Source organism: Oncorhynchus tshawytscha, linkage group LG06, assembly GCF_018296145.1.
Source record: "Oncorhynchus tshawytscha isolate Ot180627B linkage group LG06, Otsh_v2.0, whole genome shotgun sequence".
In the NCBI taxonomy this organism is placed as follows: Eukaryota; Metazoa; Chordata; class Actinopteri; order Salmoniformes; family Salmonidae; genus Oncorhynchus; species Oncorhynchus tshawytscha.
In genome coordinates this window covers 46,379,307-46,395,541 of record NC_056434.1, presented here as the reverse complement: position 1 = coordinate 46,395,541, position 16,235 = coordinate 46,379,307, and the positions used below count along the sequence as shown (strand labels likewise).

The window sequence follows — 16,235 nt, the reverse complement described above, 5'->3', positions numbered from 1 at the left end:
AAAAAAAAAAAGAAATGGCAATAAATATTGTTTAAAAAAAAAAAAATATGACAATTGAGTACTTTTTCCACCTCTGGTTATTTACATTTTAGTCATTGAGCATAAGGTCACACTGGTCACCCGTGGGAATCGCACCCACAACCCTGGCGACTAAACCACACTGCTTCATCAAACAGCAGAACCAAATGACCTGGTTTGAAGTTGAGATGACATGGTGCAAGTGATCAGTGCCGTTCGAGATTCTAGATTGACTACAGCAATTGTGAATATCTCCACAGATATCCACAACCTACAGAAGGCATGCTATCTAGAACATGCACACTTTATATGATAAACTTTACATATGAATACATGTATAGTACAGTAACCTCAAAATGTGGCCATGGATCTGTTACTTATTTTAAGGTTGAATAAATACTGTTACATTAGTTTGTAAAATTAGCCTTAACTTTAGGCTATTTACTGTATTACAAAAGTAACATTGAATTTTGTTTAGTTGACAAAGCAACCAAATATCAACATTTTAAAGGATATATTTAGTGCTTGGATAGTTCAATCTAAGACACTGGCTTAATTCCATTCTTTAACTTTCATTTTTGGTTGAGTTGGAGACGTGAAGCCAACATATAATTTATTAACTTGTTTTGTCGACAAATTAACAGGCTATTAATTGTATTAATTGAAATTGTTTGGTCGAAATGTGTTTTCCCCTATTGGTCGACAACAATGGGACAAAATATTGTGAGTTTAGCTTCAAAACGGCATGTACTATTATAGTATAGAAATCAAAATACCTGTAGCTATGTTCCTACTTGGACATAATCAAAAACATTGACACCACAGTGATTCTCGACAGTGCTAATAAATAGATCATTGGACCCAGATTTATTTGAGTGGGAATTTATTTGCTGTGCATATATGCTGATAAGTTGAATATGAAACTAAAATCGTGAATGTTTTTCAAAGGTGTCTGTGTGGCGTCAGGTGCGACCGTTCCACACAGATGTTCAATGAGCAATCGAGTTCTAGGAAACTCACGAGGCCTACTCTCATTTTAATACATTCAAAACCACTACTGTAATGAAAATAAAAGCAAAAAAACGGAATATTTACTGTCAAAGTACTATCTTATTTAAATGTTGAATTAGGCCTATTTTATTTAATTTTGCATTTCATGCCTATTCAAGTGGTTTTGACAAACTTTTATGATGTGGACGGCTACTATGTCATAATGTACATGATGTCATAATGAAGCATTCTTTTGTTAAAAAAAAACATTCCATAGACAGGTCATTGACGCTCTTCCTGAACTAAGGTAGGACCTATAATTTAATGAAATAATCTCAAAACACTACTTGTATCTTATGATAACTTTATTTGATCAATAACTGTAAGAAAAACTGTTATGTTTTGTGATTTGTGACAAAAAAAGTATTTCTTTAAAGTAGGTATTGTGTTCTTGTGTTTCTGTTTTCAATACTATTTTGTATAGTCAAATCCTACGTGTGCAAATTATCTGGAAGTCCAAATTGAAGGTAGGCCTTAGTCTGTGAATCTTTAATTTTTATGAATATGTGAACATTTTGGCAGGAATTGGAATGTCCTTTGAAAGTGGAAAAACATTAGTTTATAAAAACAACTTTGATCAAATTCTATTGTAATATATGTAATTTATTCTATATTCTTATTCTCAAACATGTTGTTTGCTCTTCCACTGTGACTCTCACAGCCATGAAAGACAGAGGGAAGTCCAGGACTAGGACACAAGAGACCAGTCAGAACAGTTCTGAGAACAGCCTGACAGACATCCTCAGTGTCCGGTGTGCCAGTGATATTGCCCTACAGCCAATGCCACCAGGGAGAAAGAATAGCCGATCCCACTTCCACAACATGGATGTGACTAAAGAGAGGGCTGACATGGGAAGGCTTCCAATGGCCACTCCACCCATCAGGCTCCCAATGCTCACTGTGACCTCTCTCACTGTCCAAAGGAACAAAAACACCCTCAAGGTGCCTCGCACGCCTCGTCTGCAGCTGGAGGGACAGATGGGTAGCAAGCGTCTGGGTCCGATTAAAACCAAAACCAGAGGGAGCACATTTACCTCCAGCCACAAGAAGGAGCCAGAGGTTAAGTCCAGCAGACCACAGACATCAGGAAGCATCCCTAGGAGCCCCAATTTATGCTCCACTGCAGCCAAGGCAGTAGCTCCTTTATCTGGGACTCCATGCAGCCAGTCTGAGGTCAGGATCCAGGCCAATCCTCTCAAGAGGTCTAACATCCAGGACCAAAGGCCCCGCTCTCCTCCTGCTCAGGCCAGACGGTCTCTGTCCGACGGCAGCCTCTTACAACCGCCATGTTCTCCTGTGGATGTCCTCCTGCCGGAGGTCCAGGCCAGCAGAGGCCTGGCTCGACCGAAGACCGGGATAGCTAGGATAACAAAACATACTAATGAGAGCACTCTGAGGTTCCCTAACCAGACCTTAGAGATTATAAACTCCATGGGTAGGAGGGAGAGCACCAATTCTTTCCCTGTGCTGCCAACCATTGCAGTGTCAGCCTCACCTGCCCAGATGGCCATCCCATTGCCTACCCCAATGGTCAGCCATGTGCCTGACCTTATGGTGCCTATTCCATCTGCTTCTCCGGTTCCTTCCAGCCGAGTGCCTGCCCCACCTGCCTACCCAGTGCCAGCCCGGCCTGCCAATGCCAGATCACGGCGTGTGTCGAAGAGGATCCAGCTCTTACAGATCCAGTCTGCTATGCTGGACCAGCAGCTACCAGAGCAACTGGGTGACAAACAAATCATATTACCCTCTGAGCCCCTGTCCTTCAGTAGCACTGAGAGGTTGTTCCTCTGTGGTCCACCTTTAGTCTACGGAGATGAGGGCTGTCACCCCCTGACCAGACCTTCGCCCAGCCACACAGGTCGCACCGACCACTCCCCTTTACTGACCAGTAGGAGAGCCGTGCAGGCGGGAGAAAAGTGCCCCTTTGATACCCTCTTGACCCCCTTGGTCCCACTGGCAGAACAGCCTCCTATCAAGCGGGGGCACATGCCCGCCTCCCGTGCCAAGGCCGAGCGGGAATGGGAGAATAGCCAACTAGGGCGCAGGAAGAGAGTGAAGCCCATTCACTGGGACGTTAACTTTAAGTCTGGGCCTTTCTTCCCAGTGTGTGTCTCTCCATCACTGCCCTCGATCTTGGAGGTGGATGAAGAGTCTCTTTCTGAAGAGATGGAGCAAAGCCAGTTGTAAGGGGTCGCACACACACACGCACACCTTCATTTTATTTATTTTTTACCTTTTTTTAAATTGTGCAGTTAGTTAAGAACAAATTCTTATTTACCATGACGACCTACCCCGGCCAAACCCTAACCCGGACGACACTGGGCCAATTGTGAGCCGCCCTATGGGACCAGTGCCTCATACCGCTGCGCCAATCGGGAGCCTTATTGAGCCCTGCCAGCCCTCCTAGTACCTCCACTGCCCTTTCAACCCCAAACCACAAATGGCAGGTGACAGAAATGATCCAGCGCCCACCGATCCAGGCTGTTCTGCATGAGCAGCAGCTACTGTCGGAAGTACTGTTGGAACAGACTTTTCCTATGAGACCCAACAGGAGCCACAAGCTGTCAAACTACTTTCATCCCTGGGGTGTGGAGCTTCTCGAACAGTGTTCTCTTCCTGAAGATGGACTGCTTCAACCCCTTAGGAGTATCCAGAGTATCTAGTAAGCTGGTGTGATGATAGAATCTGTCCCTCAGTATCAACTAGAGATTAATATTAATCCACTTGTTATTCTAGTTAGGCAAATGTTAATTTATCATCACCATGTTCCAAAGAATTCTGTTTCTATAAAGTTTTATTGCAGTTGAAAATGATCTGTGGTGTTTGTTGTTGGTTTCTTGTGAGCTATGAAGTATACCCTTTTAGTAGAATGTTTATTTCTTCATTGGATTGGTTGATTTGTTGACCAAAGAGAAGAGGTAAGTGTTGACCGGACTAATAAGTGAATTTCCGATTCAAATTTGTATTAATCCGAAGGAGGCACATCTGGCTCACACCATAGCGCCAAAATTCCACACGTTTTCAATATATAGCAACACTGACAAATTCTAAGGTGGAACTATTTGTACTACAGCATTGGAAATGAGGATCTATCCAAACACAGTGTTTATGAAATGCGAGAATGCTGAACAACATTTTCTGACCAGTAGGCTTGTTTGTCATAATATTTGGCCAAAGTTCTCTTCGCTTGAGTCAAGAGGCCCTGTCTCAACTTGCACATGTAAGGGAAGCAGACAGCTGCAGATGAAATATAACTGCTGGGTTCTGCGGTAACCAGGTCTCTCTTGCCAAAAGAAAAAGACCTGGATAGTGCCACATAAGACGACGCTTATATAAATTATTCCTTTAATACGAATAAAAATTACCCCTTTATCTGGAATAGATGACATTTACTTAGCCTTCAAACTGTGCTTCGTTTAAAATACTGTTGTTTGGACTGCGAGGCAGTGACTGTATCATTTTTCTTTTGATCTGAAGCCTGACACTGTACGACACGTTGTGTCTCATCCTCCGTCTTTTGAATAAAGATTCCTCAGCAGGATTTTATTCTAACATTATCCATGTTTTTTTTTCAACCCTCAAAAACAAATGTTGATCCCCATGTAACGACACGTGATGTTCCACAGGGGGGCACTAAAGGTCTGTAAGAAAGGAGGTTGAACACTTTGTACCTTGAACACCATCTAAACTTACACACAGCCTCAACTATTTAAATGGCAGAAATGTAGGGTATGTAAACATTATATAAAGTGGCATTGTTTAAGTGACTAGTGATACATTTATTACATGGAATTATTAAGTATTAAAGTGGCTAGAGATTGAGTCTGTATGTTGGCAGCAGCCACTCATTGCATTGCAATGCATTGCCATCAGCCAGAGAGAATGCCTCCTATGAAATCTATAAAAGCTATCCAACTGCCTAAGTTGTACCTAATGGAAGCGTAAAATAATTAACCATTTTAAATTCTCGATATATGACACATTATTTCTATTTTATGACTGAAAATATTCATGTAGAATGCCAGAATGAAGCAACACAGAAGGCAACTCAACGGCTGTAGAGTAGTTCTTCATTAAAGTATTTAAACTGGAACAACCATTTTAGTAATGGATTCAATATATCCAAGTAACAGATTAATAGTTTAGAATTTTCTTTATTTTTCTGTAACATTCAAAGTCAGCAGGCTTTGTATTCTTGAGACCTTAGTCACTCCAAAAGTGAACCATCCACCAGGAAAAACTTCCCCTGAACAGTGAGATCGAGGACATTCGTCATCTGTCTATGAGCTTAAGGCAAGTAAGTCCCATTAAATCCTCAGAAGTACATCAAGAGAGCCAGAAGCATCTCATACACTTATTTTCTCTGATCTGCAACTATTCTGTTGTGTACATAGAACTGTACTGCTCTGCAGTCCCTGTTTACTAGCGCTTGGGGAGAAGCAGAAATGCATGCGTTTTCCAGGCACTTTTCCCCATTTGGATAAAGTTCATCAAGGAATCTTCAACTGCATCCACCTCTATTGTCGACCAATACCTTTTTGTTGCTTTGTCACCTTTGTAAAGAGATGGCATCATGAATGACTACATTAAATCAATTTTGACTAGAATACAGTACTTGAACATCTCTCTGTATTAACTCTACAAGGTTACAGCTGTACAGTGTGTTGAAATTAAACTAACAATCCCAACTAAATAACTACATAGATAAGGATGTGAGAGGAGAATGTGCAATGCTGACATCAAGGCAGACTCAATCTGTATGGAATCTAAGCCCAACAATCTGGTTGCAATGTAAACCTTCTTATAAAAGCAATACCTATTAAATCAAGTTCCCTCCCTCAAGAAAAATAATGTAAAGTGTGGTAATCCTTCTGTGTTATCATCTATCCTGACACACTAGTTCCAGATCTAACGTCTTGACTTGTGTCCAATCCAAACTGAACCTTTCTGTGCTGGCATGGTTGGAAATACACTAACTGATAAAGACAGGATTGATCTGGACCAGCACAGTACAGCCATAAGTTGACACTACAGAGTGAAAATGCACTGACTGAAGGCAGCAGGAAACATGCTTACCGTGTGAGCCTCTCTTTTGTCCCAGTTTTCCCTTGGTCATTGGTTGTTTGGCCCGAATCGCTGACATGTCTCCTGGAAAACATGTTGAAAAGGACATTGTAATTAAGAATAGGTCCATGTGTATGTAAGGTTTCGGCATACCAGTCAGATTTTCTTCATAGGATTCTTCAGACGATTCCTCTTTCTCAGAGTCATTCTCTGATGCGCAATCAGTGGCCGCAGCATCCATTTCTTCAGACATAATAGTTTGTAAAATGAAATTGCAGCAAGTTAAATCGAGTCAGCATTTTTGCCAGAGTGAAAATGCACTGACTGAAAACTGTAGGAAACATGTTTACCGTGTGAACCTCTCTTTTGTCCCAGCTTTCCCTTGGTCATTGGCCCGAATCGCTGACATCTCTCCTGGAAAACATCAGTGGGAATCATGTCAGTTACACCCAATCCAACCTATGAACCAATCCATAAGCAATAACTGTTGGAGCAACTCAAAATACAGGTTTATAACAGCTGTGCCATTCAAGCCTATTGAATATGGTATGAGAGGGACGGCTACAGCCACACAAACCCTACAGATACAGCCATGTAGTGAGAGGGGAACGCGCAATACCATGCTGAAATGAAGGCAGACTCCATCAGGGTGGATCCTAACCTTTTTCAGACCACTGTACAATCCAAACTGAACAGTTCTGTGCTGACATGGTTGGAAATACACTAACTGACAGAGATGGTCGCCTCGCTTCGCGTTCTTAGGAAACTATGCAGTATTTTGTTTTTAATGTATTATTTCTAACACTGTTCCCCAGGAAATATGAAGTCTTATTACATACAGCCGGGAAGAACAATTGGATATAAGAGCAACGTCAACTTACCAACATACTGACCAGGAATATGACTTTCCCAAAGCGGAACCTCTGTTTGGCCCACCACCCAGGACAATGGATCGGATTCCAGAAGGCGACCAAAAACAATGAAGCACCAGAAGGGGAAGACAGAGCGGTCTTCTGGTCAGGCTCCGTAGACGGGCACGTCGCTCACCGCTCCCGAGTATACTACTCGCCAATGTCCAGTCTCTTGACAACAAGGTCGACAATTCGAGCAAGGGTTGCCTTCCAGAGAGACATCAGAGATTGTAACATTCTCTGTTCTGTGAGTCGCAAATCTGACCACGACTCGATTTTGTTGCTCCCAGCCTATAGACAGAAAGTAAAACAGGAAACGCCTGTGCTCAGGTCTGTTCAATGCTGGTCCGACCAATCTGATTCCACACTTCAAGATTGCTTCGATCACGTGGACTGGGATATGTTGCGGATAGCCTTAGACAACAACATTGATGTATACGCTGATTCGGTGAGTGAGTTTATTAGCAAGTGCATCGGTGAGGTTGTACCCACAGTGACTATTAAAACCTTCCCCAACCAGAAACCGTGGATAGATGGCAGCATTCGCACAAAACTGAAAGCACGAACCACTGCTTTTAATCATGGCAAGGCAACCGGAAACATGACCGAATACAAACAGTGTAGCTACTCCCTCCGCAAGGCAATCAAACAAGCTAAGCGTCAGTATAGAGACAAAGTAGTCGCAATTCAACGGCTCAGACACGAGACCTATGTGGCAGGGTCTATAGTCAATTGCGGATTATAAAAAGAAAACCAGCCCCATCACGGACACTGACGTCTTGCTCCCAGACAAACTAAACAACTTCTTTGCTCGCTTTGAGGACAATACAGTGCCACTGACACGACCCGTTACCAAAACCTGCGGGCTCTCCTTCACCGCAGCCAATGTGAGTAAAACATTTAAACGTGTTCACCCTCGCAAGGCTGCCGGCCCAGACGGATTCGCTAGCAGTGTCCTCAGAGCATGCGCAGACCAGCTGGCTGGTGTGCTTACAGGCATATTCAATCAATCCCTATCCCAGTCTGCTGTACCCACATGAGTCAAGAGGGCCACCATTGTTCCTGTTCCCAAGAAAGCTAATGTAACTGAGCTAAATGACGATCGCCCCGTAGCACTCACTTCCGTCATCATGAAGTGCTTTGAGAGACTAGTCAAGGATCATATCACCTCCACCCTACCTGACACCCTAGACCCACTCCAATTTGCTTACGGCCCCAATAGGTCCACAAACGACGCAATCGCAATGACACTGCCCTAACCCATCTGGACAAGAGCAATACCTATCTAAGAATGATGTTCATCAATCAGCTCAGCATTTAACACCATAGTACCCTCCAAACTCGACCCCGCCCTGTGCAACTGGGTCCTGGACTTTCTGACGGGCCACCTCCAGGTGGTGCTGGTAGGAAACAACATCTCCACCCCGCTGATCCTCAACACTGGGGTCCCACAAGGGTGCATTCTCAGCCCTCTCCTGTGCTCCCTGTTCACCCATGACTGTGTGGCCATGCACACCTCCAACTCAATCATCAAGTTTGCAGACGACACAACAGTGGTAGGCTTGATTACCAACAACGACGACAAAGCCTACAGGGAGGAGGTGAGGGCTCTCGGAGTGTGGTGTCAGGAAAATAACCTCACACTCAACGTCAACAAAACGAAGGAGATGATCGTGAACTTCAGGAAACAGCAGAGGGAGCACTCCCCTATCCACTTCGACGGGACAGTAGTGGAGTAGGTGGAAAGTTTAAAGTTCCTCGGCGTACACAAACTGAAATGGTCCACCCACACAGACATCGAGAGCACCCTGTCGGGCTGTATCACCGCCTGGTACGCCCACAACCGCAAGGCTCTCCAGAGGGTAGTGAGGTCTGCACAACGCACCACCGGGGGCAAACTACCTGCCCTCCAGGACAACTACACCATCCGATGTCACAGAAAGGCCAAAAAGATCATCAAGGACAACAACCACCCGAGCCACTGCCTGTTCACCCAGGCTACCATCCAGAAGGTGAGGTCAGTACAGGTGCATCAAAGCTGGGACCGAGAGACAGCTTCTATCTCAAGGCCATCAAACATCACTAACATTGAGTGGCTGCACCTTACATACTGACTCAAATCTCTAGCCACTTTAATAATTCAAAATTGGATGTAATAAATGTATCACTAGTCACTTTTAACAATGCCACTTTATAAACTGTTTACATACGCTATATTACTCATCTCATATGTATATACTGTACTCTATACTATCTTCTGTATCTCCCTCATCCATACACTTACATGTACAGATTCTTATTCATTCCTTTACACTGGTGTGTATTTTGTATTTTCACCTTTATTTAACCAGGTAGGCTAGCTGAGAACAAGTTCTCAATTACAACTGCGAACTGGCCAAGATAAAGCAAAGCAGTGCAACAAACAACACAGAGTTACACATGGAATAAACAAACATACAGTCAATAATACAATAGAAAACGTCTATATACAGTGTGTGCAAATGAGGTAGGATAACGGAGGTAAGGCAATAAATAGGCCATAGTGGCAAAATAATTACAATATAGCAATTAAAACACTGGAGTGATAGATGTGCAGAAGATGAGTGCACAAGTAGAGATACTGGGGTGCAAAGGAGCAAAATAAATAAAATTGATAACAGTATGGGGATGAGGTAGTTGGATGGTCTAATTACAGGTGGGCTATGTACAGGTGCAGTGATCTATGAGCTGCTCAGACAGCTGGTGCTTAAAGCTAATGAGGGAGATATGAGTCTCCAGCTTCAGTGATTTTTGCAGTTCGTTCCAGTCATTGGCAGCAGAGAACTGGAAGGAAAGGTGGCCGAATTAGGAATTGGCTTTGGGGGTGACCAGTGAAATATACCTGCTGGAGTGCGTGCTACGGGTGGGTGCTGCTATGGTGACCAGTGAGCTGAGATAAGGCGGGCTTAACCTAGCAAAGACTTATAGATGACCTGGAGCCAGTGGGTTTGGCAACAAATATGAAGCGAGGGCCAGCCAACGAGAACATACAGGTCACAATGGTGGGTAGTATATGGGGCTTTGGTGACAAAACGGATGGCACTGTGATAGACTGCATCCAATTTGCTGAGTAGAGTGTTGGAGGCTATTTTGTAAATGACATCGCCGAAGTCAAGGATCGGTAGGATAGTCAGTTTTACGAGGGTACGTTTGGCAGCATGAGTGATGGATGCCTTGCTGCGAAATAGGAAGCTGATTCTAGATTTAATTTTGGATTGGAGATGCTTAATGTGTGTCTGGAAGGAGAGTTTACAGTCTAACCAGACACCTAGGTATTTGTAGTTGTCCACATATTCTAAGTCAGGTGTGAGCAGCGATCGGTTGAAGAGATAAGGTAGTTGTTCTGAAAGTGTTAGATTACTTGTTAGATATTACTGCACAATCGGAAATAGAAGCCCAAGCATTTCGCTACACCCGTATAAACATCGGCTAACCATGTGCATGTGACCAATGATATTTTATTTGACTACAGAGTGAAAATGCACTGACATATCAGTGGAAAACATGTCATTTTCGAAAAGGACATTGTAATTAAGAACAGGTCCATGTGCATGTAAGGTATAGGCATACCGGTCAGATTTTCTTCATAGAAATTGCCTTGCTCTGATGATCCTGATGGCCCTGGGACATAACCATCTTCACTGTTGTCAATACTGGTTATTAAGTCATCAGTCTTGTATCCAAGCATAGCTTTGGTCAACTGTATTGCAGAAAAAAAAGTATATTGGATAACTAGACAGATAACACAAAGTATTTGGACATTTTGATTAGTTTTGGCTCTGTGCTCCTCTACTTTACATTTTGTTATAATACAATGAATATGGGATGAAAGTGCAGACTTGCCTATCTTTGATTTACAAAGCAGATTCACAAGAGCTTACAGTATGTGCTGGTGTTAAATAACACTAACTTACTTATACAATGTCTGTTCTGATCAACGGTTGTGCATCATCCAACACATGGACAATCGATCCAGAGGTACTGGCAGCCTTGGTGTCTCACATCTAAGGATACAATAATATTAAATTAGTCATGTCCCCCTTCGGCAATGGAATATGATTCAGCAATCCCCAGTATCCTCATTCTAAACAACTGACAAACCTGAGCTTCGGGATTTATTATTTCCTTTTCAAATCTGGCCTACAAGTTGAATTATATTTATTTTAGAGTTTCCATACATCTTCTTAGCCTCTGCAGTGCCTTCGTAAAGGAAGACAAGTTTCTAAAAGAATGACAAGATTGCTCGGCACACATCAAAGGGGATGGGCTGGGGGACACCAATGACTGTTATCATTGACTGATGGAGGTCATACAAACATCTATTACAATTTCCTATTTGAAGACAACTTTCAAGGTAAAAAAGCAAGTATAAGCAAAAGATAAGCACATCATACAAGTTCCTGATGGACTAAACGACAAACAGTATGAGTGATATGTCTAAAGCAAGGCATGTGAATTGGCAGTCCTACCAAATTTTACACAATCCTTATTCCTGTTGTGGTGTTTCACTCTTTTGAGTGCAAAGCCAAAATAACTAGCAACTTATTTCTCTTTGGGTAAGAAATATTTCAGCACACATGCATGCTTATGACTTGACAAAACAGATGAAAGGAACTGGCTTTTCTAGCTAGCTTGTAAACCAATTCAAGTTACACTGGCAATATTATTGTCCAATGCATGTAACATTGGGTTAACCACAATCATGTATTCTGAATCAAAGACATTTTGACCAATTATGCTAAACTGGCACGCTGAACGTTAGCTAGCACGCTAATCATTAGCAAGCAGTTAATAAGAATAAGGTAAAAACATGCAAAGTAACAATTGCACATTAATGAGTTGTTTGGATGAGCCTACCAATTTCAATCTCATGATGAAGTATATCTGATACAATGCGGCTTTCGGGACATTGTCAATGCGTGTTGGATTCCACCGAAAGACATACATGAGCTAACATTAATTACAAATAAAGACAATAGGAACATGCATTGCTTGTATGAGGTTTCTGTGTTATGCACTATAGTCCATTACCATATATATGAGTGAATATTATCTGCTGTTGGCTTGTGTGGATGTGTTATGCAACATAACTGACTTGAAACATTGTTAACAGTTTCAGGACCATCGGCCTTTCTCATGATGGAAAAATACAGAATAACATAAAAACGGACACATACAGAACGTAGTGTAGCAAACCACAGACTGTTTTTGTTAGAACTCAAACTTAACAATAGCAGAAACCAGATATGTGATAACGGTATCTAGTAAATGAGCGCATAGATACTCGACACAGCAAGTTACATCTATCAACTGGAGCGCCCGGGGGCTGGTACCAGCTCGTACGACAACAATCAACGATAGGCTGGGTGAGTTTAAACCACGCCCAGTCTCTACTCTGACCGGCCGCTCGGGAAGCAGGAACTACTACTGTCATCTGGGTATATTATAATATCTTTGTCAGGAACAAGTCAGTTCTCTGTTTTGCCCTGCGAGGTGGGACAGAGAGCCCGTATATACGAAAATTGCATTTACCACTTATTGCTTAGCTAATAAAAAATACATAGTATACAATCGTGACTCATTGTCATATTTATCCTGATACCAGCTTCGAATTGACGCAATTCTAACACTTGCCAATACACCAAATACAATTTTAGTTAACATATTGGTTAACAGTTTAGTTAATAGCTTACCTTCTTGCATGAATGCTAACGTCTGCAACTATCCTCCTCTTCCTTAAAAAACGTGCTGCACAGCTACTTTTGTTGTGATCATGCTCAGGCAGAGACAGGTTTGCCAGGTCAATTTCGAAATTCCAGTAAATCCAGTGAAAACTCCCTTCAAAGCATGAAAACTATCACAATTTCAGCAGATTACAGGGAAATTCATGGATTTAAAAAAAATACTATGTTGGTAACGGTGCAATATAGAAGTAGTATAAAAACTTGCACCCAGCGACTAAAACTTTTCACCTGCAGCAAAGTTTTAAAAGTACCTCAATAAAAGACAACAAAAAAACTTATATGGCAACCCTGGCGAGAGATTTGTCACTGCAACATGGTGGAGGGGGAACTGTGTTGACCTGTGAAATTGTTGGTAGTTTGGTACTTTTGTGCACTCGGCAGTGGGGGGAGGGCAGGTCCTCGAGCAGAAATTATGGAGAGTGGACAATGATTCCATCAGCCCAGATTTCTGAATATGTGTGCAATATTAATACTGTCACCTTCATTTTCTTAGACAATTTGGGTTTGTAGTTTACACAGTCAGTATCAGTGAAGTGTTCAGTGCAGCTACTTGAATGGTCTGTAGACATGCTGACACAAAAGTAGCTTATGGCAGGTTAAGATTCTAACTAGCAACCTAACCTCTCAGCAATCAGGTTCACTACCTGCACACAGACCAAACAGCCTAGTGATATTAACAGCTACTCTCACCATCTCTCTTTCTCTCTCATAAGAACAGATAGACTCACCCCAACAGGGAGTTATGAGTTGGGAGATATAGTAAAAATGTTTGCTTAATGCTTTTGAGGGAGCAGCAGAAAAGTGTATCCAAGCTGGGGTACCCCTTGCTAGAATTGTTAGTTGTCGTAGTAGCCATGTAACGGCAGCAGTGTTGTAGTCGAGTCACTAAAGCATAAATCCGAGTCAATTCACAAGACCCTATGGCTAACTCTGAGTTGAGTCAAAGTCATCAATGTTTGAGTCGAGTCAAGTCCCTGTGTTTGAATCCCGGTCCAAGATTTCAAGTCTAAGACAATGGGTCCATATTAACTTAATATTAAGCTATTAACCCAGTCAAATAGTGGAGGGGGGAATTTGGTCAATCATTTTTTAAATTTAAATGCCAACAAATGTTTAAATGCTACAGGCCGACCACATTGTCAGCTAGCTAGCTAGCGAATTAGGTAACATGATTGAACATGGTGTGACTGCACAGCTTCTCTATCTTTGATGTAAACAGAAACTGAAAGACACAGACAAACAGATACACTTTTATAAACGATACTGATGTCAGATATTAGTGGCTAATGTTTACATTCTGTGGAGGTCAACATCTCCTAGATCAGTGTGTGTGTGTGTGACCCCCTATAACTGGCTTTGCTCAATCTCTTCAGAAAGAGACTCTTCATCCACCTCCAAGATCGAGGGCAGTGATGGAGAGACACACACTGGGAAGAAAGGCCCAGACTTAAAGTTAACGTCCCAGTGAATGGGCTTCACTCTCTTCCTGCTCCCTCGTTGGCTATTCTCCCATACCCGCTCGGTCTTGGCACGGGAGGCGGGCATGTGCCCCCGCTTGATAGGAGGCTGTTCTGCCAGCGGGACCAAGGGGGTCAAGAGGATTTCAAAGGGGCACTTCTCGCCCGCCTGCATGGCTCTCCTACTGGCCAGTAAAGGGGAGTGGTCGGTGCGACCTGTGTGGCTGGGCGTAGGTCTGGTCAGGGGGTGACAGCCATCATCTCCACAGACTAAAGGTGGACCACAGAGGAACAACCTCTCAGTGCTACTGAAGGACAGGGGCTCAGAGGGTAATATTAATTGTTTGTCACCCAGTTGTTCTGGTAGCTGCTGGTCCAGCATAGCAGACTGGATCTGTAAGAGCTGGATCCTCTTCGACACACGCCGTGATCTGGTGTTGGCAGGCCGGGCTGGCACTGGGGAGGCAGGTGGGGCAGGCAATCGGCTGGAAGGAACCGGAGAAGCAGATGAAGTAGGCACCAGAAGGTCAGGCACATGGCTGGGCAATGGGATGGCCATCTGGGCAGGTGAGGCTGACACTGCAATGGTTGGCAGCACAGGGAAAGAATTGGTGCTCTCCCTCCTACCCATGGAGTTTATAATATCTAAGGTCTGGTTAGGGAACCTCAGAGTGCTGCCATCAGAATGTCTTGTTATCCTAGCTATCCCGGTCTTGGGTCGAGCCAGGCTTCTGCTGACCTGGACCTCCGGCTGGAGGACATCCACAGGAGAACATGGCGGTTGCAAGAGGCTGCCGTCGGATAGAGGCCGTCTGGCCTGAGCAGGAGGAGAGCGGGGCCTTTGGTCCTGGATGTTAGACCTCTTGAGAGGATTGACCTGGATCCTGACCTCAGACTGGCTGCATGTAGTCCCAGATAAAGGAGCTACTGCCTTGGCTGCAGTGTAGCATAAATTGGGCCTCATAGGGATGCTTCCTGATGTCTGTGGTCTGCTGCATTTAACCTCTGGCTCCTTCTTGTGGCTGGAGGTAAATGTGCTCCCTCCGGTTTTGGTTTTAACCGGACCCAGACGCTTGCTACCCATCTGTCCCTCCAGCAGCAGACGAGGCATGGGAGGCACCTTGAGGGTGTTTTTGTTCTTTTGGACATTGAGAGAGGTCACAGTGAGCATTGGGAGCCTGATGGGTGGAGTGGCCATTGGAGGCCTTCCCATGTCAGCCCTCTCTTTAGTCACATCCATGTTGTGGAAGTGGGATCGGCTATTCTTTCTCCCTGGTGGCATTGGCTGTAGGGCAATATCACTGGCACACCGGACACTGAGGATGTCTGTCAGGCTGTTCTCAGAACTGTTCTGACTGGTCTCTTGTGTCCTAGTCCTGGACTTCCCTCTGTCTTTCATGGCTGTGAGAGTCACAGTGGAGGAGCAAACAACACGTTTGAGAATAAGAATCTAGAATAAATTACATATATTACAATAGAATTTGATCAAAGTTGTTTTTATAAACTAATGTTTTTCCACTTTCAAAGGACATTCCAATTCCTCCCAAAATGTTCACAAATTCATAAAAATGAAAGATTCACAGACTAAGGCCTACCTTCAATTTGGACTTCCAGATAATTTGCTCACGTAGGATTTGACTACACAGTTTCAACAAAATATGATTGAAAACAGAAACACAAGACCACAATACCTAGTTTAAAGAAATACTTATTTTGTCACAAATCACAAAACATAACAGTTTTTCTTACAGTTATTGATCAAATAAAGTTCTCATAAGATACAAGTTGTGTATTTGAGATTATTTCATTAAATTACAGGTCCTACCTTAGGTCAGGAAGAGTGTCAATGACCTGTCTATGTAATGTCTTATTTTAACAAAAGAATGCTTCATTATGACATCATGTACATTATGACATAGGAGCCGTCCACATCAGAAATGTTTGTCAAAACC

The 16,235-nt window shown here is 43.2% G+C and overlaps 1 protein-coding gene across 1 annotated transcript; it reads left to right on the top strand.

The window, feature by feature from the left end:
• The first annotated feature begins 1,497 nt into the window (after positions 1-1,497).
• On the top strand, positions 1,498-3,106 carry LOC121846624 (flocculation protein FLO11-like). Its single transcript, XM_042322760.1, has 3 exons — positions 1,498-1,535; positions 1,730-2,973; positions 3,029-3,106. Exons 2-3 carry the CDS (start codon positions 1,732-1,734, stop codon positions 3,104-3,106), a joined length of 1,320 nt encoding a protein of 439 aa, XP_042178694.1. The 5' UTR covers positions 1,498-1,535; positions 1,730-1,731.
• The last annotated feature ends 13,129 nt before the right edge of the window (positions 3,107-16,235 follow it).